At 47.3% G+C, this 25544-nt stretch overlaps 1 protein-coding gene across 2 annotated transcripts in view; it reads right to left on the bottom strand.

The window, feature by feature from the left end:
- Window positions 1-25544, bottom strand: part of RFX4 (regulatory factor X4) — a 129712-nt gene that overhangs the window by 100718 nt on the left and 3450 nt on the right. Inside the window, exons 1-2 of one of the 2 annotated variants that reach the window (XM_023757206.1) lie at window positions 9647-9716; window positions 1399-1485 (exon numbers count right to left, since the gene is read on the bottom strand). In XM_023757206.1, coding sequence (XP_023612974.1) covers window positions 1399-1485; window positions 9647-9716 — 157 coding nt within the window. Of the gene's footprint in view, window positions 1-1398; window positions 1486-9646; window positions 9717-25544 lie in introns of those variants that run through there. The other variant, XM_006092732.2, reaches the window with a different exon arrangement.

The following is a 25544-nucleotide window of genomic DNA, read 5'->3' on the forward strand; positions in this document are numbered from 1 at the left end:
TCAAATCTGATAAACAAATTCAACAAAGTTGCAAGATACAAAAAGCAGCTACATTTCTCTATACTAACAATGAACAATCCAAAAAGGAAATTAAGAATGCTATTTACAATAGCATCAAAAAGAATAAACTACTTAGGAATAACCTTAACTAAGAAAGAGAAAGACTTGTACATGAAAAACTATAAAATGTTTCTGAAAGAAATTCCAGAAGACACTAATAAATGGAAAGACATCCTATGTTCATGGATTGGAAAATTTAGTATTGTTAAGATGTCAATGCTACACAAAATAAACTACAGATTCAATGCAACTCTTATCAAAATCCCAATAACATTTTTTGAAGAATGTTAAAATACATCCTAAAATTCATATGAAATCTCAAGGGACCCTGGATAGCCAAAACAATCTTGAAAAATATAGCAATGTTGGAGGTTTCACATTTTCTGATTTCAAAACTTTAATACAAAGGTACAGTAATCAAAATAGTTTGATACCAGCATAAAGACAGATATATAGACTGACAGAATAGGATAGAGAGCCTAGAAATAAACCCTCGCCCGAGGATGTGTTTATTGACCTTGTGAGGGAGAGGGAGGGGGAGGGAAGGGGGAGAGGGAAACATGAATTGGTTGCCTCCCATACACTGTGACCTTCCAGTGCATGGGATGACGCTCTAACCAACTGAGTGACCTGGCCAGGGTGGTAGTCTTCTGCTCTTTTTTAAAAAATATGTTTTTATTGATTTTAGAGAGGAAGGGAAAGGGAGAGGGAAAGAGAGACAAATATCAATGATGAGAAAGAATCATTGATCAGCTGCCTCCTGCACGCCCCCACACTGGGGATTGAGCCAGCAACCTGGGCATATGCTCTGACCTGGAATTGCACCTTGACCTCCTGGCTCATAGGTCGACGCTCAACCACTGAACCACACCAGTTGGGCTTTTCTACTCTTAATATAAAGCACAGCAGTCCATCTCCTTCCATTTACTCTAATTCTCTAGGCCAAGATCCAGGAGACATTTTTACTTTCCAGTAGCAAGGGCCTTCGAGGCTCTAAAACAACAGTCCCGTGGCTCACTACGGGGATGCAGAGAATGGCCTCTCCCACGCAGGGGCCACATCTGCTCGATGGAGCATCCCTGTAACGGGGTCTGTGGGGTCTCAGACAATACAAACGTGCCCACAGCCAGTTTCTGCAGTGGCCTCAGTTTCCACACCCACCTAAGTGGCACTCCCTATTTCGGAACATTACGGGGAGGGCCAGGGGCAGTCCCTCAATGTCGCCAGAGCCTCTGGGTCCGGGGACTGGCCAGCCCAGCACTCTAGAAGTGCTATTCCTCCCGTCAGAACGGTAGCCGAATCTAGGACGTCCTGGAAAACTGAGTTCCAAGCACTTACTTTCATCATTAGAAACATTCCCCAGAGATGTGTGGCTGGAATAACGTTTGTTTTCGCTTTCGTTGAGACATCTTTCAATCCAGCTCTCTGAAAAAAGAAAGAAAATCACAAAATTGCAGAATTGCTGCTGACAGGAACACCACTGATGCATTAGATTTCGTGAATGCCCAACTTTCATCTGAGAAGTGCTGTGACTGGGACTGGGTTTTACAAGAGGCTCCACGTGCACCATTTGCCGGGTAGTGTGAAGGCAAAATGGTAATTTGAAGCCCCACTTGAGTAATTCTTGGTCAAATTCTACTAATTCTGGAGTATTCATTTCCCAATAGTATTTACTGAGGATTGTCTTTCTTCAAAAGGAAGATACCTTCTTGAGAAGTAGTATGTAAAACCAAATTCAGTCAAATGACTCCTTGATGGAGGTTTGTAGACGTGTGAATGCACAGCAGAACCTTTCCCTTAAACCCAGTGGTTCTCGACCTTAGCTGCACATTAGAATCACCTGGGGAATCTTTTTAAAATACTGATTTCTGGGCATCATCCTCCAGAAATTCTGTTTCTTTGTTATGAGGTGAGGCCACAACATTAGTAACAAAGATACAGAATTTCCGGAGGATGAGGCCCAGAAATCAGGATTTTAAAAAGATTCCCAGGTGATTCTAATGTGCAGCCAAGGTTGAGAACCACTGCCTTAAACACAAACAAACAGGAGAGCAGATCAACCATGTGGTCTGGTGGGAGTGGAGAGGGAGGGTAGGGATCTGCAGCTCTCCTCTCTTTGCCCAGTGAGCCTTGAAGGGACTCTTCCAAGCACAGACCATAAGTCACTGCACGAGGAGATAACAAGATCTCTGACAGCTGTGTAGTACTTTTATTTTTATTTTAAAAAGTATTTATTGATTTGAAAGAGAGGAAAAGGAGAGAAAGGGGGAGGAGGGGAGAGAGGAGAGGGGGAGAGGGGGAGGGGGAGGGAGATTTATTGTTCCACTTATTTATGCATTCATTGGTTCTTATTTTGTCCGTTTCCAGTTTGGAGATCAAACCTGCAACCTTGGCATATTGGGATGACACTAACCAATTGAGCTACCTGACCAGGGCAGCTTTGTAATACTTTTAAAATCCAAAAGACTATGGTTTTTAAAATCCATTCCAAAGGCTACTGATGTACTTTCCACAATGTAGCATAATTCTATTCCATCCTCTAGACCAGGGGTGAGGGGTCCAAGGGCCATTTGAATATTTATAACATCCTTCGAGGGCCATACCAAATTATCAACTTAAAAATTAGCCTGCTCTATTTGGTCAAACATTTAATTAGCTCACCCTAATGCCTTGGCAGGGCCAGACCAAATGTTTTCGTGGGCCTTATATGGCCTCTGGGCCAGACGTTCCCCACCCATCTTTCATTCATTAATTCATTCATTCAACATTAGCCAAGTACAGTCAGTTCTGCTATCATGCTTGTTTTGAAAATAAAAATGCAGTCCAATACAAGTAATATGGTTGCTTATGCTTGATTTCTTCTGTAAGGAAGAGGAGGTGAATACAGAAAACCGCATGTAGCCCCAAAGAAATTGCAAAATTCAGATGCTCACACCTCAAGCCACTTTAAGTTCTGTCAGCCACTTTAAGGTCACATGTGTGTTACGAGCCACACCCGCCCAGATAACTAACCCATGTTCCGGCCCTTCACACATCCACTTCCAAAAGCAAACTTCAGGTCTTTCCCAACATGAAGTGTCCTATTGACTGTATTTATCTATCTCTTAACCATTTAACATGTGCAAACTGTGCTACCATTCTATTAGTTTGTTTTCAATGTGTCACTGACCAAGTTTCTGAGGGCTGGGCCCCTAGCTTACCTTTCCAGTAAACTCTGTGGTTTTTATTGTGAGATTCTGCAGCGCAGTGGTGATTTTTAGGAATGCATATGTGGTGTTACGGCAGAACTGACGAGAGCTGTGGCTGTGTGCTTTTGCATGGACGGGGCAGTCTCCTGCTGCCGTCTCTACAATATGGAAACTAGCATTTATTGGACATCTACTTGAATAGGCCAGGCCCTTTGCATATGTTATCTCATTGAATGCTGACAGCTCCAAAAGTGAAGATTTTAATCTCCGTGTTTCCTAGAAAGCAACTGAAGCTTAGAGAGATTAAGCAATGTGACTCCTCATGATTCAGAGAGCCAAGGAAAAGATGGTTAGTTAACCCCTTTTGTAACATATTGTAAAAAGCAGCCATGCTCTGAGTAAACTATGGGGGGCGGGGGAGCAAACGCACCCAGCAAGGAGACACGTTGGGTGTTTGTTTTGTATTTTATGTTCCGACAAACTGCTCTTTTAAAAGCTGCTTCTACTACTGTAAATAAGTACCGGAATATCCAAGGGGAGGGACAGGAGCCAGCTTGTTACGAGGATATGAAAATCTGTTATTTCTGAGGAAGCAACGCGCAGCAGAGAAATTCAAAATGTTCCAGCGCTACCCCTTCCAGAGAGGAAATGCGCATCTAGAAACACATGGCTTGCCATGTTTTCAGAGCGGCGATGGCACAAGGTGGGCGTCTGTCATCACATCATACTGAAAACCGCAGCTGAATACAAATCTCCGGAATTCTTTTCAGGACTCCCCAGAATGTCTCCGCGCAGACCTTCTAATCCCCTCCATCCTGGCGCACTTTCCCTGGCAGCAGCCGCGGCTGATTTTTAAAGGGCATCTACTGAAATGTGCAGCTTCTTCCTCCGCCAAACCCTCCCACCAACAGCCGCTTCTGCTGTTCTGGGTCAGTCCCCGGTCCTGCTACCTAGGTATTCCTACCTACTTGCTCTCACGTGCGTGGGCACACATCAGCACACGTTAACCACCCCACCCCCTCCACAGAAACGGGGACCTCAGAGAAATGCTCGCTCTCTCGCGCCCACTCTGCCTGTGCCAGGATTAGGCCTGTTACGATTGGAGCCCTTCAGACGGTCTCTTCCTGCAGGGAGACGCCCAGTGATGGGCGGGCCCTCTCTGAAGAACCCGTGGAGACATTCTGGAGAGGAGCTGGACTAAACCCCAGGTGGGCAAGGGAGGGCAGCGCCTGCCCAGAACAAACTTTCCTGATGGCCGGGCCTGTCCTCCACACTGCTCGCCCCCGACACTGGAGAGGTGACGGCAAGGTTACAAGAAGGGAGAGAGGGTTGGAAGGGCCATTAAAAAAGAAGAAGAGATCTCACCAAGGAAGCCTTTCCCCTCCCATTGCACCCACTAGGTCTCTCTGACCCCATGACCTGTGCCTGCAGGCACTCTGCTACCCAGCTCTGCTCCTGAGAGCAACACAGAACAACCTGGTCGCCTTTGCACAGGAACAATATAGGAAGATAGCCATCCGGTCTCCTTTTTTTCTGGTCAAAGTACCCTGCCTGCTTCAGCTCTTTCATGGAAGAAACTGTTCTCGCTTCTTTACCACCCAATTCACCTGCTTCTGGCTGTCTTCTAGTTAATCAACGTCCACTTGAACAAGCACCCAGGATGGACTCCTGGAGGTTCCAGATGGTGCCCAAAATAGCAGAACCATCACTCTGTTGTTCTGGGGACCTGCCTGGAGTTCTCAGAGCATTCAAAGGCCCTGCATTCCAGAGTGCATGGGGTGACACTCCGAAATATCCCAACAGGCCATGGCCTTGCAGCCACAGCTGCTCTTTGACCTCTGTCTTCTTCCCTCATAGGACCGACAGTGGCATCTGCAACTCGTGTCCCATTGGTCAGGTTGCTCCATATGACTGGAAGGCCCCTATTTAGGTCACAAGTAAACTTTAAAACTATTAACAATGGATTTTGGTCTTGCAAAGATCAAGAATTACTCAGCCAGATGACATTCATATAGAACTTCTAATAACACACTGTGTTCATCTGTCTTATTTATTTATAATTATATGATTTAACAATAAAGGCCACCATATATTGAGGCCCTGTGGGCCAGGCATTAGGCAAATGCATTACATCACCATCATATGTAATCCTCATAACCACCCTTTGGGGCAGGTGCTAGTAAGATACACATTTTAGAGATGAGGAAACGAAGGCTCAGAAAGACCAGGTGGCTTGTCCACAGTCACCCAGCTCGTCAGAGGCAGGACCAGCATTCACCCTCGGGTCCTAACCACAGTGCCCTCTCCCTGTGTGCACCGGGCCCTCCCTCACCCATGCCCTGTACTGTCTCCAGATCACAGTGCCAACATGGCAGCGCCGGTCACAGTCTGCCCTGCATCAGAACTTTTGCTAAAACTCTTAGACATAACAACTTTTGCTAAATGCATTTATGTATTTCTTTGCCAGCCTTTGTTATACATAGCAGGCTCTTCAGTTTAGAACTGAAACATCTTTAGAATGGAGTCCACTTTATCCTATTTCTTTTGACTCTCCACTAGTGCCTGGTAGAAAGTTTTCCCTGTAACCTGGCCTCAAAAAATGTTACGTTACCGATACATGTGATATCAAAGAATGTACAATATATAGATCAATATGTCTACTTATCTACAGGACTTTCTAACCATTTTCTTCCTTACCACACAGGCATGAAAAAGTACACAACATACAAGGCGATCTTCTTTTTTTAAAAATATATTTTTATTGATTTCAGAGAGAAAGGGAGAGAAATAGAAACATTGATGAGAGAGAATCATCAATCGGCTGCCTCCTGCATGCCCCCCCCCCCCCACTGGGGATCTAGCCCGAAATCCAGGCATGTGCCCTGACCCAGAATCAAGCCATGACCTCCTGGTTCATAGGTTTATGCTCAACCACTGAGCCATTGTGGCCAGGCCAAAGCCAAAGGCGATTTTCTAAACAAAGCAAACAAAATTCAAAAACCATATATTTTGTGCCTTCTAGATACAAGCAGCTGTGAGTGATGTAGACATGAATAAGTGGGGTTCTGCCCTCTAGGAAGCGAAGCAGATGCTACTCCCCAAGCTCATGAGTGCAAAGATTCTGCTGTTTTTGTTCACTACCTTATACCAGTGGCTGGCCCTGCGCCTGGCCCCACAGATGTTGCAGAATAAATATGTTGTTGAATGCATTACTTTTTCGAAAAGCAACACTAAGTTCCTACGTGTGCCAGGTACTACACAAGGTATTTTCACATATCTGGTTTAAATTAAACCTCAGAACAATGTTATGTGGCTTTAATAGCTCTGTTTTTAGAGGTGAAAACTGAGGCTTGAAGCAAAAGTTCTAACACAAGGCAGACTGTGATCGATGCCGGAACAGAGGCACTGTGTTCGGAGATGCAGGGGGAGAGCTCAGTTCACACTCAGATGACTCCCTGCTCCCAGTTGCCTCATTCTAGATCAGCGGTTCTCAACCTGTGGGTCGCGACCCCTTTGGGGGTCGAACGACCCTTTCACAGGGGTCACCTAAGACCATCGGAAAACACATATATAATTACATATTGTTTTTGTGATTAATCACTATGCTTTAATTATGTTCAATTTGTAACAATGAAAATACATCCTGCATATCAGATATTCACATTACGATTCATAACAGTAGCAAAATTACAGTTATGAAGTAGCAACGAAGATAATTTTATGATTGGGGGTCACCACAACATGAGGAACTGTATTAAAGGGTCTCGGCATTAGGATGGTTGAGAACCATTGTTCTAGAGCAGGGGTGGGCAAACTTTTTGACTCGAGGGCCACAATGGGTTCTTAAACTGGACCGGAGGGCCGGAACAAAAGCATGGATGGAGTGTTTGTGTGAACTAATATAAATTCAAAGTAAACATCATTACATAAAAGGGTACGGTCTTTTTTTTTTTTTTTTTTTTAGTTTTATTCATTTCAAACGGGCCGGATCCGGCCCGAGGGCCGTAGTTTGCCCACGGCTGTTCTAGATCCATAAAAATCATCTGACCTTTTCACCAGGACCGAGCCTGCTCTGAGCACCAGCGGGATTTACTGACGGCTGTGAGTGTAGGCTCCGGGGCTGCAAAGCACCCCTTCCCCTGACTCCTCCGAGGCCATGGGCAGGAAGCAGGAAGCAGGAGGCAGGAAGCAGGATGCAGGAAGCAGGAAGCAGGACTTGTGGGTGTTCACTTTGCAAGGAGTCTCACATGCTCCTCGGAGGCAGTTCTTCATGTCTCCCACTTTGGATCGAAGATTTGGAAACCCCAACTTGAAGTGACTTCCTCAAGTTCACACAATGAGGTTGAACAGAGCCATACATGGTTATCGGGTTTTGTAGGAGGCTTGGTTCCCCTTCGCAGCAACAGGAAAAAATCACCACCAGGAAGCAGGGCTTCGCCCCAGGCATTGGTCTGGCAGGAGGAGCCGGCTGGGATGGTTCTCCAAAGGCAGGTCGTCCTTGATGGTCACAGAGCCCGTGACATACAGAACCTGATCAGAGCCTCACAGCCACCTCATGAGGTGGGACTTCATCCCACTTTACAGAGAAGGAAACGGGGGAGTAGAACCAAGGTCAGGCAGGAGGCTTAGGCTCAGAATTCAAACCCAGACCTTCCGTCTCCACAGCCTATGCCGCTGCTTCTTGCTGCCCCACATCGGGCACAGACCAATTGTTCCCTCAGATCATCCATCCATCTGTCCATCCATCTTGCAAATCATCATCAAGTACCTTCAGTGTAAAGTTCCAACAGAAGAGATGGACAGACAAATGCTATTTAACTGGAAGCCAATATATGATAGCAAGATACCCCTGGAGGACCAGGCTCTCGGGACCTGAAGATATCTTGTATGTTTCTGTATTATTTTTTAGTATATATTGTCCCCACCTTAAAAATGTAAGCTTTAACAACCTTGCCTATCATGTTCAGTACTATTTTCCCCAAGAGCCGGGAACGGTGACAGGCACAGAGCTGGGGTGATGATTGGACGAAGTAGGTGAAGGAACAGAGGAGGGTGGACAGATTTCCCTACCCACTCCTTCCCCCCAGGATGCCTCTGAGAAAAAAAAACACATCACTGGAGACAGTGCAGTGAGGGGCAAGGCCTTCAATGGGTCAGAGAGTGGGGACCATACAGGCCCAAGGAGGGATCCTGTGTGACCATTTAAGGAATGGCAAGAAGGCCCGGGGCGGGTGTGGAGTGACGGAGTTGGGGCAGCACAGATGACAGAGAAGACAGAGGCAGGCAGGGAAGAACATGGGCTTTGGAGTTAGAACAACTGGAGTGAGAACACTTGGATTGCAAATCCCAGCCCTGCCATGTACCAGCTATGTAACGTAGGGATGGTTCATGAACCTTCCTAAGGCCCTGCTTCCAGGATTTCCAAAGATTAAAATAACACAGGGGAAGCGCTTCACTTGGCTCTGGGGGCCATGGAGAGACAAGGAAAGCGTGGTCTCTGTCCACCGGGGCCCCCAGCTGAGCAACAGGGACAGACAGCAGGGGTGATGTCGAGCGTTTACTGAGCATCCTCCCCACACCGGTCACCCTGCTTCACATGCCTCATCTCCTCCTCCCAGCAACAGCGCCTTAAACTCGGTCTGTGAGGCGGAAACAGACTCAGAGAAGCCTGGTGAAGACCCCTCTCCCCGCTAGTTGGTGGCCGAGCTGGGTCAGGTCAGTCTGCCTCCAAAGCTGGTTGGCACTCCCCTGGCACACTGCTCCAGAGGCTGGCAGGGACCAGGAGCACGTCAGTTATGACCATGAGGGGCTGTGGGGCACAGGAGGGAGCTTCCCGCTTGGCCCGGCTGCTTCACAAGGGGTCCTTTAAGGATTCGGCATCTGCTGGACCAAGGAGGCAAGAAGGGCATTTTGGACAAGGGGGCTGCCATCAGGGGCAAAGGCACCAAATGGGTTCTGGGAAAGGTGAGGAGTTCACTGACCGGGGACCCACAGAGTGGTGGGCGACAGGTGGGACGGCTGGTTGGGAGCGGATCGCCAAGGCCTCACCGGCCAGGCCCAGAGCCTGCAGGCAGCTGGGAGCAGGCGTGAGTTTCTGGCCGAGGGGGAGTAGCACGACTAGCTTTGTTTCTGAGCAACTGGGTGAGAACGGGGAGTTCTTGACTTATGCAATACCTGCAGAAACGCTGCCTGACTTAGAAAGTGTCACCCGGTTTTAATAGAAGGCATTATTCAGATTCCTGCTATCAACAGTCTTTCGGGCTGTGCTGGGCCTATTTTAGGAACTCACAGCTTGAGAAATGCCACATAAAAGAGTTGACGTGCCACACTCAAAGCTACCAAGGGAGGACCAGGCCCCACGCCCCCCTCCCCCACCCACCTCGGGCCCTGGTTGTTACCAGTGGAGCCACCCCAGCGTGGCCTGCTTCCGTCTCCCCCGGCACCAGGCTGTGCTTTCCTCTTGATCATTCTCTCCCAGCCCCTTTTCCTCTCTCCCACGGTGGTGACACACGAGACACGCAGGATCGGATGGAAAGTCTGGGCCCAGGAGGTGGGCAGCTGTGGCCTCTCCTGGGGAGAACTCAGGTCAGTGGGTTGTCATGGCGACACCAGAGGCCCTGCCCCAGAGGCCGCTGGGTTCCAGGAAGGGGCCCCTGCCCTGCCTCCAAGGGGCAGTCCCCCCTCCTGTCCCTGCTTTCATCCTTTCCTTTGCCCACCAAATATGGATCGGGCGCCAACTGTCTGCTCTGGGGACTAAGTGATGAACATGGCAGGCTAGGTCCCTGCTCTCAGGGAGCTTAGATTCTGTAGGGCAGACAGACAAAGCCGTGGCATGGACAGACAGGGATGGGGTGGTGTGTTGGTGATGGGGACACTGAAAGCCTCTCCGGTGAGATGATGTCAGAGCAAGTACAAAGGCCTGAGGTGGGCGTGGGCCTGGAGGTGGGAGGCAGAATGGCAGAGGAGGGGCAGGAGGGGCGAGCAGTAGGAAATGAGGCCAGGAAGTTAGGAATGGCCCTAACTGTGTAGGGCCTTCCTGGCCATAGTAAGAACATGGCATTTATCCCAAGGGTGCTAAGAAGCTACCGAGGGGCTTTAAACAGGTGATAGGAACTCCACTGGCTCAGAAAGGGTCGCCTCCTGGGGTGTTTACATTCATTCATTCCACTATTTGTTTATCAACCACTACGGAGTACCATGTGCCAGGCACTGGGCTACTTACACAGCAGGGACACAGCAGTGAACAAGAGGGCACGGTTCTGTCTTCATGGAAGATTAGACTTTAGGGTGGGAGCCGGCTATTACATAATCACACACAGAGAGGTGCCATTACCCAGAGAGCCACGGGCGAGGGAAAGGGAGGCCTGTCCTAATCTGTGAGAGCCAGGGAATCTTCTCAGAGGAAGTAGCAGTAAGAATGAGAAGGCATGATGCTACCACCAGGGAGGGAGGGAGGGAGGGAGGGAGGGGAGATGGAGGGAGGGGTGTTCCTGGCAGAAGGACCAGCAGTGCAAAGGCCCTGCAGCTGGTGGAAGAATGATGCAGTCCGGTCTGGAAACTGACAAGCATCCTGAGTGTGAACGCACACATTCATTCAGGTAGTAATTCACATGTGTTCATCGAGACCAGCCTGTTGGACGAGCACTTTGTGAGACGCTATGGGGCATGCACACATCAGAGCCCTGCCTCTGTGTTCAGGACTGGGTCAAGGAGTCTGAGGTTTATTCAGGGGGAGGTTGGGAATCTCTGAATGTTTTTACTAGTGTGTGGCATAAGCACAAGAGCTGTGTGGGCAGCTCCATCTGCTGCTGCTAAATGCAACCTTGGAGGGAGGAGAAAGGGAAGCAGGAGACCATGTCACTCATCATCCAAGCCTGACACTTCTGAGGTTGACAGTATTAATAATTCTGCCAGGACCACATGTGTAAACCAGGACTGACCCAGGCAAAGCCCAGGACTTACTGGTCCTACACAAAAGGAGGCCACTGCAAGATTCTAACTAAGGCTTGGAGCAGGAGCGGGGAACCTTTTCCCTGCCAAGGGCCACTTGGGTATTATAACATCACTCTCAGGCCATACAAAATTCTCGACTAAAAATTAGCCTGCTATATTTGGTCAAACATTTCATTAACTCACCCCAATGCCTTAGCAGGGCCAGACCAAATGGTTTTGAGGGCCTTATACAGCCCGCCGGCCGAATGTTCCCCACCCCTATTACAGATGGAGAAAGAAAGGCCTGACTGAAAAAAGACGACAACCCTGCCCTCTTTCTGGCTAGCTGTCCTCACTGCCCCAGCCAGTGGCCCTGTGTCTCTTCCTCATCAGTTGGAGTCTCAATCACTCACAATGCAGGTGAGTCCAAGGTGACAATAATGACATCTCCTAGAATGTGGCCTCCCAATGCCAGCACCGTCATCTTCATCAACAGCATCAGCACAGCAATGAGCTGCCCAAGATCACACAGCGGGAAGCAGCTGAGACAGGATTTGACTCTGACTCTCACCTAACCATTATGTACACTGTAACACCCATGATTATATATGCCTGAAAGTCTCACTGTGAGCACGAAGCTGTGTCTAACATAATACCAAACACACAATAGGTGCTCAGTAATGTTACTGCCCTGTCTCACTTTAGAAAACGCAATATATAAAACTCTATAATAGGCTATGAGCTTCGTTCTGGCATCATTATTTGCAGTATACAAGAATTAGCGAGTGAACCCTGAGGGTACACCAAAGCCATCAGTTCACAGATCATGAGCTCACCACAGTCCCTGCAGACTAGAGGAAGTCAATGCTAAGGTATTCAGTGCCATCTCCTGTCGAAGATAAATTCAATGTAAAAGCAGATCTCTGCTCTGAAAATCTTCCTGGGAGCATCAGATTAATGTACATAGTTGCATAACCAGGCTGTAAAAATTTCATTTCCCTTGACTTGAGGGGGGCATACCCACCACTTCCTAATGTCAGTGGACTTTTTGTTTCTCTATCATTACATTATTATTAAAACATTAAAATCTGAAACGGCTACTGGAGCCAAGGTTACGCACTGTGCACAGCATCTGATATTATTCGGTTCTTGACATCACTTCTTTCCTAGGTTGTTGTATTTTTTTTAACCTCTTTCCCAAACAGACTTCAAACCAGCCTGAACTTTTAAAATAAATCCCAAGATGGCCTTCTCCTTTTTTCTTTCTTATGCTAAGCTATCATAGAAATTATATTTTAAAATGTTAAAAAGAAAACACATTCACCCACAAGCCCACCCTCATAACATGTGAACTACCTGTGCACATGTGTGATTGTAACCCCAGCAAACATGCCATTGCCATTCCCTTTAACATGCTATGGTGCAGATTTGTCCTATGTGGCATGTCTTTCACTCTTATTATTGTTTAAAAGTTGCCCAGTGACCCACTGAACTAATGCTCCTATTTTTATAAGTTTCAATGAACAACTGGGTGCATATCATGTTTTCTCTTTTGAACCATTTCCTGAGAATATCTAGGAGAATGAACAGAAGCATGTGGGTCTAGTAACTAGCTGTGCGTGTATGGTCAGAATTCCTGCCTTAGCACTTCCTAGTTGAATGACTTCAGGCCAAGACTCTAAACCTCAGGGTCCCTTCATGTAGAAGGTGGATGATGATAATCTGCCCGTCTCATCTTAGTGGCACGAGGCTTCAGAGACAGAGGCATGGAAAGCACTTCGCACAGTGCCCGGCACTGAGCAGGGTCTACATACGTGGCACCGCGATGACGCCCAGGTACCCGCTTATGACAGAGGCACTTGGTTTTAGTCACAGTGCGGCAGTCAACAGCATGCACTCTGGAGCTCAGCTGCCAGGTTCAAGTCTGACTTCCTCGCTGTATGACCTTGGGCGAGTGACTCAACCTCCATGAGCCTCAGTTTTTTCATCTGCAAAATGGGGGGAGTAATACAGCGCCTCATGGAATTTGTATGAGAATTCAGAGAATAAGGCAGAGAGTGTGCCTACATGATAAGCACTATAATTCCCAGCTTTTATCATTTTTATATCATGCCCACCCCAAAGCATCCCATGTTAGTCCCTTCCCTGTCATCAGTCTTTCAGTTTGACTCTTGGGTCTCTTGGTGGAGTGGCCCTGGAAGCCAGGAGGACACGCTTTCTAATCCTCTCCTTACAAGTGACTAGTAGGCTCTGCAACCCTGGGTAAAATTACTTAACCTCATGGGCCTCAATTTCCTTCCTACATAGTATTTTAAGCATCTACCCCATGGGTTGTTATGAGGATTAGGAGAAATAATTTAAGCTCCTTGAGAGCTGACTGTACCTTATTCACCCACCATTCCCTGCCTGTGGATGGTGCTGGGCACAAAGAGCAGACCGATGAGACGAGAAGGAAAGGATGGAGAAAAGGGAGGGGAAAGAAGGAAGGAATGAAGCACCATGCCTGGCACTCAGCAGTCTCAAAAGTGTGTCAGTTCACCTGCAGTTAATTATGAAGTACTTGTTTCATGGAACCTTGAGCCAGGCTTCCCCAAAAGCAAGCCGAGTTTCAGCATCCTTCATGATATGAGGATGGAGTGATTTGTATCAAGTCAATATTCACGGAGCACTGACTTGTGCAAGACACTCTAGTGGGTGCTCTGCACTGAGCCCAGATAGTAAAGATACGGGTGGGAATCTGGAGAAACAAAGGAAGACACGTTAAGTAAACACACAAAAGGAGGACGGACAGTACACGCCCTTCAGACCCACGTGCATGGGTACCACGGGAGGCAGCTCAGGACAGTCAGACCCTACGAGGGAGGCACACCACCCGCCCCGCCCTTCTGACGACACATTTGCAGCTGGCGTAGAGATGGCCTGGGTCAGTGATCGGCAAACTGCGGCTCAGCGGGCCTCGGCTCTCGAGCCACATGCGGCTCTTTGGCCCCTTGGGTGTGGCTCTTCCACAAAATACCGGCTCTTCCACAAAATACTGACTTCTGCGCATGGGCCACGAAGTTTCAATTGCACTGTACGTGTGCGCCCGCACGTGGTGTTTTGTGGAGGAGCTGCATGTGGCTCAAGAGCCACGGTTTGCTGACCACGGGCCTGGGTGAAAGGAAGCTCGATCAGTGTTGTCGCCATAACAAACCTCAGTTTAGATGCTCACTCGTCAATATGAAACAGTGCATGTGACTCAATCCCACTGCAGGGCACTTTCACTGAGTATAAAGTGGGACTGATCCCACCTAGCAGACAGGTTCATGAGGTCACGAACTGAAGAGACTGAGCACGATATTATCGACGATATTCCCTGTGCTGTACTTGACATCCCTGCGACTATTTTAACTACCAAATTGTACTTCTTAATCTCTTTACCTTTTAACCCACCCTCCCACTCCCTCCCCTCTGGCAACCACTTGTCCGTTCACTGTATCTCTGAGTTTGTTTCTATTTTGTTTGTTCATTTATTTTGTCCTCTAATTCCACATATAAGTGAAATCATATGATAATTGTCTTTCTCTGACTTATCTTACTTAGCATAATACCCTCTAGGTCCATTCATGCTGTTGCAAATGGTAAGATTTTGCACTTGAAATATTGGGGCGCCCTAGCCAGTTCAGCTCAGTGGATAGAGCATTGGCCTATGAACCATGTACTGAGGTTGCAGGCAGGCTCCTCCCCAGCCCAGGCCCTGATCGGTTGCGTGCGAGAGGCAATCAATCGATGTGTTTCTCTCACATCGATGTTTCTGTTTTTCCCTCACTCTTCCCCTCTCTCTAAAAGATCAGTGGGAAAATATCCTCGAGTGAGGATTAACCAAAAAAAAAATATATATATATATTGGGGCAATCACTTTGTGAAATATACAATTGTTTAACACTATGATGTACACCTGAAACTAATACAAAAGAATATTGTATGTAAACTCTAATTAAAACATAAAATTTAAAAAGACTGAGCACAGCAGAAGTGTTGTGTACGTGTTGTTTTCTTCTTCTCTGTGGTCCATGGGGGCAGGGAGACAGGAGGTCCCGGAAGCTACTAGGGCACCACCAGGAGAAGCTAGTGGCTCTCGTAGCACCTTCTGTTTACGGAGCTTGGACAATGTGCCATGGCCCCGGGCTGATCCCTTTACATGAATCACTTCACTTAATTCTCACAATACCCTACAAGGCGGGCACTATATGTGGCCCCACTTCACTGACAAACTTAGGCTTGGAGAGGTTACCTAACTTGCTGAGTTCATTCAAACCTCTAGCCCAGTGGTTCTCAACCTTCTGGCCCTTTAAATACAGTTCCTCATGTTGTGACCCAACCATAAAATTATTGTCGTTGCTACTTCATAACTGTCATGTTGCTACTGTTATGAATCATAATGTAAATATCTGATATGCAGGGTGGTCTTAGGCGACCCCTGTGAAAGGGTTGTTCGACCCCCAAAGGGGTCGCGACCCACAGGTTGAGAACCGCTGCATGCAAAGCCAATTCTCACCAAACCTATGGGATGCCGCATCTGTTAATGATTCAGTGACGGCAAACTCCCTGCTATTAATGATTGGATCAGTGATTGCAAACTAGCATGCTGTGCAAATGGAAGACACTGCTATTTTAACACCAAGGTTTTTATGTTGAGCCTATTAGAAGAATCATATCTGTAAATAAGCAGATATGAAGCCCTTGATAATGTGTGGAAGATGTCAAATCTGCCAGTAACTGGTGGGGGTGGGGGAGCACTACCCAGTGGTGGTGCCAGGCTGAACTCAGAAGCTCTGAGAATGATTCGAGATGAAAGGCACACATTGCATGAAGGCTCCCCGGCAGGAAGGAGCACCCATGGGCGTCCTCGGTCAGCAGCCTGCTGCCAAGGTCACCTCGGGGCAGTGTGGTCCAAAGACCTGCAGTGTGAGCTGCCGTCTCCCACCAGGATCAGGGGTCACCTGACCTCCCGAACGCCTTTATCGGTAGAGCAGGTGAGCGAGGAAGGACATCTCTGAGGTCTCCCTTCCAGTTCTTGGCTTTAGCGGGCAAGTAGGCAACCTGGCTTCGAAATCAGAGTAATGTGTTCAAATCCTGGTTTGACACCAGCCGTCTGGCCTGGACATGTTAATTGGGCTCTCTGAATCTCAGTTTCCTCATCTGTAAAATGGGGGCAATAATGCCATAGACTCAGCATGAGAATGAAATGGGGTAAGACACGCTTTAGCATGTAGCGCAGTGCCTGGAAAAGATGATAAATTTCATGACTCCACTACCCAATTGAAAAAGGGAGTCACTTTATTTTTTTTTAAGTAATACTTTCGAAAAGAACTCATTAAGTCAGCCTGCCAGTAATTACCAAAAATGATTTCAATGTTGTTTTCTCCTTTTGTCCCATCCTCCCTGGGTCTCTTCCTTCCTTGCTATTTTCCCTTCCTTCTCAAAAATGATCTATTTATCTACATAGAACAGACTGATGGTTATCAAATGGAGGGGAGATTGGGGGATTGGGTAAAAAAGGTGAAGGGATTAAGAAATACAAATTGGTAGTTAAAAAACAGTCATGGGGATGCAAAGTACAGCCTAGGGCAGTGATGGCGAACCTATGACATGCGTGTCAGAGGTGACACGCGAACTCATTTTTTTGGTTGATTTTTCTTTGTTAAATGGCATTTAAATATATAAAATAAATGTCAAAAATGTAAGTCTTTGTTTTACTATGGTTGCAAATATCAAAAAATTTCTATATGTGACACGGCACCAGAGTTAAGTTAGGGTTTTTCAAAATGCTGACAAGCCGAGCTCAAAAGGTTTGCCATCACTGGCCTAGGGAATAGAGTCAATAATATTGTAATAACTGTGTATGGTGTCAGGTGGGTACTGGAAATATCAGGGGGCTCAATGTGTAAAGTTTATGATTGTCTAACCACGATGCTGTACACCTGAAACTAATATAAAAAATATTGAATGCCGACTATAATTGAAAAATGAAATAGGAATTATCTACGATCATACAGTTTTGATGTTTCTTTTTTCTTTTTGAAAATATCTTTCAATACAAAGAAAAACTGAATAAAACAGAGGATCCACAGGGAATCCTTTTCGTAGGTTCCTCATTTCTTGGATCCCTCTGGACCCCTCTGCCCTTCATGCTTTCTGGGCTGTGCTCTGGCTCACCCAGCCTCTGTGTGGGTTCCACGCCTGGTGTGTGCGGGTCCAGGCCTGGGCAGGCAGCTCTCCCGCTCCCCACGCTCCCCCAGCGGTGCCCTGGGCGGTGGATGCCCGGCAGCCTGGGCACACGAAGGAAACCCCAATGAAGCTGAGAAATAATTCATTCTTCTAATCACAGCAAAGTTTTCAAACTTTAAAACAGAGCCTTGATGAGAAGAAAAGCGGTGCTTTTTTCCTAAAAGCCTGGTATTTCTGAAAAGCTCCCCTACCCAACCACAGCGACCTCAAAACCTCTGCCCACTGAATTGAAAATAAAAGTGCATGCAGACCAAAGGCCCTCTCACAACAACCGCGCAGCGCTTTAGAAATCTCTCCAAAGCGTCGAAGCTGTCATGTTTTAACGGAGCCGTTCTTCCTCGTCAACTCCCAGGGCTTTCTCAGCCCACGTTATTTATTTCCTATGATGTCACATAATGCTTAGGGGCAAACGGTTTTGCTTTTTAAAGAAGTCATCCAATAAAAGAAATAAAACTCCTAGAAACAGAAATGTTAGCCTTTTTAGTAGTCATGTACGGGTGATACAAAATTAGCTGATTTTGTTTTTGGTGGCTCGAAGAACTTACAGAGGCTCCCAGAGTCTTCCCCCACTCAAGCTGTGTCATCAGCAGTAGAACTGACACTGCACAGAAAACACAGCAAATGTTGAAAGTAATCACAATTCCACCAGAAATAGGTTTGCATTTGTGTTGTGGTCCCGGTTCTGAAACTTTATAAAATCCTAATGATTTCAATACCAACTTGACCTACCCATTGAGTATTTAGAGTTGGTACACAAAGTATAAATACGTTACATGTATCAGCATCCCAAACTTACAATCATTCAGAAAAAGATGAAGTGGAACTCCAAAAAAATCACTCATGCTCATTTTTTTAAATTATGAATTCTGGAACTGCAATCTTCAAAGAAATACTTCCTTCTTCAAAAGTCCAATATTAGCTTGAGATGATTTCATGGCACTCATAAGAGTCAAAACAAACATAAAATGCATTTGTGCCTCAAAAAAGGAGATGCTGGAGGTATAATTACCAATCGCTATTCACTAATTTTATTTTATTTTCAGTGTTGTTAATCCTCACCTGAGGATATTTTTCCATTGATTTTTAAGATAGAGCGGAAGGGAGAAAGGGAGAAGGAGAGAGAGAAACATCGATGTGAAAAAGACACGTCAATTGGCTGCCTCCTGCACAGGCCTGGATAGGGCAACTGGGACCAGGAATTGAACCTGGTGTGCTAACCACTGAGCCCACCAGCCAGGGCACTCATCGCTTTTTAGGTTATTCAAATGACAGTTCAAACTCTAGTTCTCCAGCAGTTCACTGAGTTGCCTGATGGTACATTCACTCCACAGGATGGATTCAGGGGATCAGTGCTTATGAAGTGCTAACTGTCTGTTCCCAGTAAATACAAACCTGCTAAATGCAGCAATCTCACTTAGGTTGCGCCTAAATCATGCTGACCTTCAGCACAGTTGGGTAGTCGGAAACACTCAGGACACAAAGCGCTGACCAACCTTCACCGGGCTGCAGGCTTTTCAAAGGCTTTCTTATTATCCCTTTAAATTCCAACAAGACAACCGCAACAATATAAACACAACAGCTCCAAGTTCACCTGTCAACTAAGAATTACTGACTGCTCAGCAACAGATTATGCTTTTACGTTTTACTGAAGATTAAGCAACCACAAAAATAGAAACTGTATATATATTTTAAAGTAATTTTGCTCTGCTTATCGGATATGACACCCTGAAACCGCATGATCTCCTGGCACAGGTCAATCCAGCCCTCGTTGCCTAAATCTGGACCATATGCGATGGAAAACAATGATTGAATTTAATTCTTTTCTGCTTTTTATGCGCGCGCTCTCTCTCTCTCTCTCTCAAAGGAAGCTGTTAACATTTCAAAAACTCAAAAACTACATGTAGGTAAAAAATCAAATTAGAAAGACAGAAACAGAACAAATGGACATTTGTTGCATTAAAAATATGCAAGAAATCCAAAGGAACTAGATACTTTCTCTGCATCCTAAAAGGAGTTTCAGAGACCGGTTCATGTGAAACTGGGTTTTCCATTTCCTGAACATCAAGTGTAAAATGAATGCTTCAGTCTTTAACCCAGTGATGCTTGTAAGTATGGGGGGGCACCCCATTCTGGAACTGGGAGGGCCCCCAGAGTCGTGGAGGGGCCCCCGTCCAAGGTGTGCAACATATGTCCTCTGAGTGATCTATGGAACTCTCCTCCAGGATTCAAATTCCAGTTAGAAGGTGCTGCCTCTACAAGGACACATTTTCCACTTCCTTAAACACAAAGATGAAATCATGGCCAACAGGAGCACATCAAATGCCTTCTTCACGCAAAAGGCTGAGATATGAAATTAATCCCTCAGTCTAAACACTTTAGAAAAGAATAATTTCTCTTGACATTCGAACTGGGATGATGCCTTCCTAATACAGAAAACATCTAGATGTGTGGAAACAGGCTAATATTTTTTTTTCAGGTTTCTTTCTTTCTTTCTCTTTTTCTTTTTTTTTTTCCAGGATACTTAACCCTCTTTCCTGACTAGACACCGAGGGTTAGGCCTAGAAACTCCAGATAATAATTATTAGTAAAAATAAAATCTGCCATTTACTGAGCAATTTCAGAGTGAGCTGGGCTTAACTGAACATACACAATCTCATTATAATCTCTAAACCAACCTAAGAAAGTAAGGAGTGGACGTTTTACAAAGAAGGAAAACGAGGCTTAAAGAAGTTAGGTCATTTGCCATGGGTCACACGGCTAGACAGTGACTGATTTGGGATTGAAACCTTGGTCTGTTTCATGGCAACGTTCATTTATTAAGTCCCACCACATTCATCTGAAGTCATGTTAACACATATTTGTGAATGGCTTCTAGCTGCAACATACTGTTTGTTAAATTACCTAACAGCTACATGTATTATCACCTCACGCTTTTGCTTCATTAGTTTGTTCTTACTGAGGTGTCTGTATGTGAGACATCCTTAGAGACTAAGCAAATGTGCACTACAGTTCAAATGAATCAAATGTTAACTGAACTTCACATGAATCCCAAAGACGACAGCACATTCACATCTGTAATACAGATACAAATGCTTTATATCCCTATCTTTGCCAACAATAATTTAAAATTTTGTCTCCACAGTTTAAAGAACTACCCTAACACCTTTTTATTGGGAGAAAACAGCAAATTCTTTGCTTTTGCTAGAATGGTGTATGCTTTATTGAACATCCCTTTCCCTACCTTCTCCCTTACTAAGCCAGAAAAGAGGGAACCAGTATACAGCCTTGTGACTAAGCGTATAGATCTCCCATGGCTTAGGCCACTTACCCCCTTCATGGGTAGCTTTTATATTCCTAGATAGCCCAGCTGGTTTTTTTCAGTGGACAGACCATCAGCCCAAGGACTGAAGGGTCCCAGGTTCGATTCCTGTCAAGGGCAGGTTCGATTCCTGTCAAGGGCACGTACTTTGGTGGCAGGCTTGATCCCTGTGTAGGAGGCAACCAATCTATGTGTCTTACCACTTCCTTCCACTCTCTCTAAAAATCAAAGGAAAAATATCCTCAGATGAGGATTAACACACAAAAAATGGAGTAGATAATAATAGCACCCACACATATATATTAAAATATAACTAATAATGCATTGAAAGCACTGAATACTTGCCTAGTCCATGAAAAGCATTTAATAAACATTGATTTTAAGAAAAACTAGATTTCTCATTTGCATTCTGCCCTGGGAAAATTAGGCACATGCCGTTGAGGTTGATCTTCTTTCCCATACCATCAAGGTATGTTTTGCCAGCCCGGCCACAGGAGCCCGAAACTCACCTCACACCTCACTGGCTTTCATTTCTGCCTTTAGCTCATTTAAACTGTGATGAACAACAGTTCCTTCTTTATAGGATTGAGGTGAGCATCATATAAATAAGGTATTTAAATAAAAAATGCTTATTAGCAAAGTGAAGACATAGAGTAAGTGTTGAAGATATGGTATCTATTACCACTTCTTTCTTTTTTTAATATATTTTATTGATTTTTTTTTTTACAGAGAGGAAGGGAGAGGGATAGAGAGTCAGAAACATCGATGAGAGAGAAACATCGATCAGCTGCCTCCTGCACACTCCACACTGGGTATGTGCCTACAATCAAGGTACATGCCCTTGATCGGAATCGAACCTGGGACCCTTGAGTCCGCAGGCCAACACTCTATCCACTGAGCCAAACCGGTCAGGGCTCTATTAACACTTTCACATTTCATGCTCAACAGCCCTATTAGACGGTTGTATCAGTTTCCTAAGAAAATTGAGGCTCAGCAGTTATTAAGCTTCCAGAACAAGGGCACACAACTTTATGTGGCAAAGGGCACCCTATGAAAGGCAGCCACCTCCCCATCACCGGCTCTCTCTTCATTACTCCAGGTAGCGTTTATTTTCTTCACGTGCTCTGAAATTATCTATTTTTCTTGTTTTCTTGTTTGTCTGTCTAGAATTTATGCTCCAGAGGAAGAGATGGCATTTTTGTTAAGCCCAACATCTAGCAGAGTGCTGGGCACATAGGAGACACAGTTTCCTTGAATTAATGAATTAATGAATGAGGCAAGCTAAATTTGTCCAAAATCTATACTCGACCATTCTGATGCACTGCCTCCGATTAAGGCCATCATTTAAAATCCTCTTCAAATGCAGAATCACATGACTCCTTCCCAGCGGTTTTCTCAGGAGCCCAGAGATGACAACATTCTGTACCTCTCCACTCTCATTCATACATCCCCCTTCTCACCAAGTGGGACTCAAATCCACCTCGAGGTCAGAGCCATGGCCCAGCCCTGCCCAGCTGGCACTCCAGCAGTGCCCAGATGAAGTATGTTGGGTGGGGCAAGGAAACACGCCTCCTGAGTCCAATCTCCCTTCCAGCTCTGCCACATACTGTGACCCCAGGCAAGGTCCAGACCCTCTTTCACTCTAGAAATGGACAACGCAGAACTGTGGTAAAGCTTAAATGGCCCACGTGTGAAAAAGTGCCTGTTCCGGGCTGACTCCTGGTGGGTACTCGACAAGTGAGCGCACCCTTTCTTCTAGGCTCCAAGGGGACTGTTTTTATGTCCTGGGAGTGCTCATCACCCTCAGTGTGTCCTCATCTTCTCTCATCAAACACATTCTAAAGTCCTTGAAGGCAGGAGCCGTGGCCTTGTTCATCCCTCAGGTCTGCCACCAACAGGTGCTCAATGAGAAAGACTGAATAAAACCTGTTAAATTTGCCCAAAGAAGTTTTTAACTTTTACCGAGCACTTCCAAATAATCTGTCTTGGGTTCATTCTGGGTCCCCTAGACCTTAACAAAATTGCAAAGACATAAAACAGAGCGACAGGAGTGAGAACAACATCAGGGACTTCTCCCACGTTTTCCATCCACTGGTCCCTGGAACCCAGCAGGGACAGAGGAAGAGTGTCCCCAGGGACCTGTCGGACATGTGGGGTAGGTAGGCTCTCAGGGCTCTATGCAAGCAGAGACCTGGTATCCCAACTTGTGATGCACCATTTTATACCTTCTAAGCCCTTCTGGCAATGACACCATGGCAAACAGAAACAGAACCTGACTTAGAATCACCACCTTACAATGTTGGAGGTGGAAGACAAACCCTGTTCTGGACGCAGGTCACAGTAATGCCTCTCTCGTGGAGCACTTGTGAGGATCAATGACCACAAAAACACAAAGTACCAGGCAGAATTCACATATATGCCAGAAGACATGCATGGACACAGCCATGTAACTGAGCGGTAGACGTCTAGAGAGACCACAGCCATCATGATCACTAAGTCCAATCCATTCATTTCCAGCCGAGGGCAGAAGGGAAGGGGTCACCTGCCACCTGCTCCAATGATCACCAGGAGGGGTGGCTCTGTGACAACAGCCTCACCTCTTTCTAAAAGTTCGAGCAAGATGGGTGGGGGGAGGGAAGGTAGAGTGTAGTGTTTCTTTGACGGCAACATTTTGTCACACTGGCCAGTGTTTATTCTCTCCAACATCTGTGTGGTTCTGTGATGCTGACCATCATCCACAGGCATTTCAGTGTTTCCTAAACTGATGTTGCACACAGTCCCATAAAATCTAGTGTCTTATAGTAAGTTCCTTTGGGATACAAGGAGTTGACCAAAGACTTAAGGGATGTGCCTCAGGTGTCCCTGAGAAAGGAAACAATGGACCTTTGAAAATGGTTATCCGAGGTTCTTGATTCCTAAAATCCTAAATAATTTTTAAAAACATTTTCGCTTATTATTAGTTTGGCGAGAGATTCACTAATTGTGTAGTGGATCACAGGTCAGACAGTGGCAACCAGCACACACATGCTTCCTGGATTCTACAGTAAAGAGGGGATATGTTTAACTTGTGGAGAATCCCAGCCTGTCAGCTGTCCTCCCACCCCCGCCCCCCTTCATTTTACTGGCAAGGAAAATTAATCTTGGAAAGGCTAGATGTGCCTGAAGGAACACTGCAAGTGGTTGAGTGGGATTATAACTCAGCTTTTCCCACTGTACAAAGGACAGAAAAAGTCAGACCCTCCAAGATTTTCCTGCCTTATCCTATCCCTTCACGCTTTCGGATCCGGTTGGAGACGGGGGTGAGAAATTCACCCTGGGTGATCCACAGGTCGTGGGGAAGAAAAGCCAGAATCTTTCAGGGTGGCGAGCCTGTGGCTCCTGGGGGCCGGCGGGCGCACTGGCCAGAGGGCCTCTAACCTCAGATGGGGAGAGTGCCTGGAAGAGAACCCGGAGAGGAGGGTGGGGGCGCAGGGGGGTGAGAAAAAGGTGTAGCTGCAGGAGAGAAATTAGAGACCTCGGCGCCTCTGGGAAGCTGGACGGTCCGCTCTCACGGAGCGGCGGGGAGGCCCCTGCAAACTCCTCTCCTGCACTCGGCCCTTTGTTGTCGGCCTCTGCCTTGGCTCCCGCTCCTGCCCTCCGGCCCCCCGCCCCGCTGAAGTCACCCCAACTGCACTCATAATATTTTGCTTTGCGCCGGGTCTGTTTTCTGCCACCAACTTCCAACAGTCTCCATGGCAACGCACTGGGGAGGGGGAGGGCGCGGCTATGGAAATCCCAGGGCCTAGCGGCCGGGCGGCCCCGGCAAACTTTTCCGGGTCTCCGAGTCCCGCAGGCCCGGTAGGAGAGCGCGGCCGCGGGGAGTCGCGTGCGGGGCTCCCTGGCCCGGCCTGCGCGCTGTGTCGCGCTGGTGAAGGTGCAGCCACAGGACCTGGGGACCCTGGGACCCTCACTGGACCCCGCTGCCAAACGCAGACGCGGGCGCTTGGCAGGTGGCGAGGGTGGGGGCGCGCATTCTCCCCATCGCCGGCCACACACACGTGTGAAGGGAGAGACTATCTCATTGGGGCGCGAGAGCAAAGCCGACACCCTGGCCCCTTAACCGCCACAGACCTGGTCTCCAGGGCGGAGAAGGCGGCTCCTTGCCTAGGGCCGAGTTGGGAGAGAATGCAAGAGGCAAGGGCCCCGTCCTTACCGGGCTCTGACTGCCCCGTGGGCCTCGCGCACAGCCACCGCGTGTCCGCCCCAGAGGGCCCACGGGGCCAGGTCGGGCCCGGTGCTGCGCCGGCACCTGCGAAGCAGCGCGCCCTCCCGCCGGCGCGGCCCGCGGGGCTCAAATCCGGCTCCAGGGGAACTTTGGCCGCCCCAGCTCTGGACTCCGGAGACGGGGCCAGAAGGCGGGTACAGGCCGAAGGTTCCAGCGCCGGCTCAGCAGTGCCCCTCGCTACGGCGCCGTCCCGTGTACCGAGCAACAACCCTTCTGTTGCGTAGGCGAGCGCCCTGGCCCCGGCCCAGTTCGCACCAGTTCTGCGTGACCTAAAATTCCACCCCCTTTCCCCCTTCGTTCTCGAATTTTCGGATACCTTCAGGAACCGAGCGACGCTCGCCGGGGCAGGGCAGCCTGGATTGGACTCACACCTACAGAAATACGGGCGGCCGGCGCGCTCAGGGTGGGCGACGTCGGTGCAGCGGAACATGGGGCACACCGGGAGCCAAGTATGATTTCCCCTAAGGTATAGGGCGCGCCGACGTTGGCGCAGGCTTCTGGCCTCTTGAAT

The sequence above is a fragment of the Myotis lucifugus genome, unplaced genomic scaffold, assembly GCF_000147115.1.
Source record: "Myotis lucifugus unplaced genomic scaffold, Myoluc2.0 scaffold_103, whole genome shotgun sequence".
NCBI classification, from domain to species: domain Eukaryota; kingdom Metazoa; phylum Chordata; class Mammalia; order Chiroptera; family Vespertilionidae; genus Myotis; species Myotis lucifugus.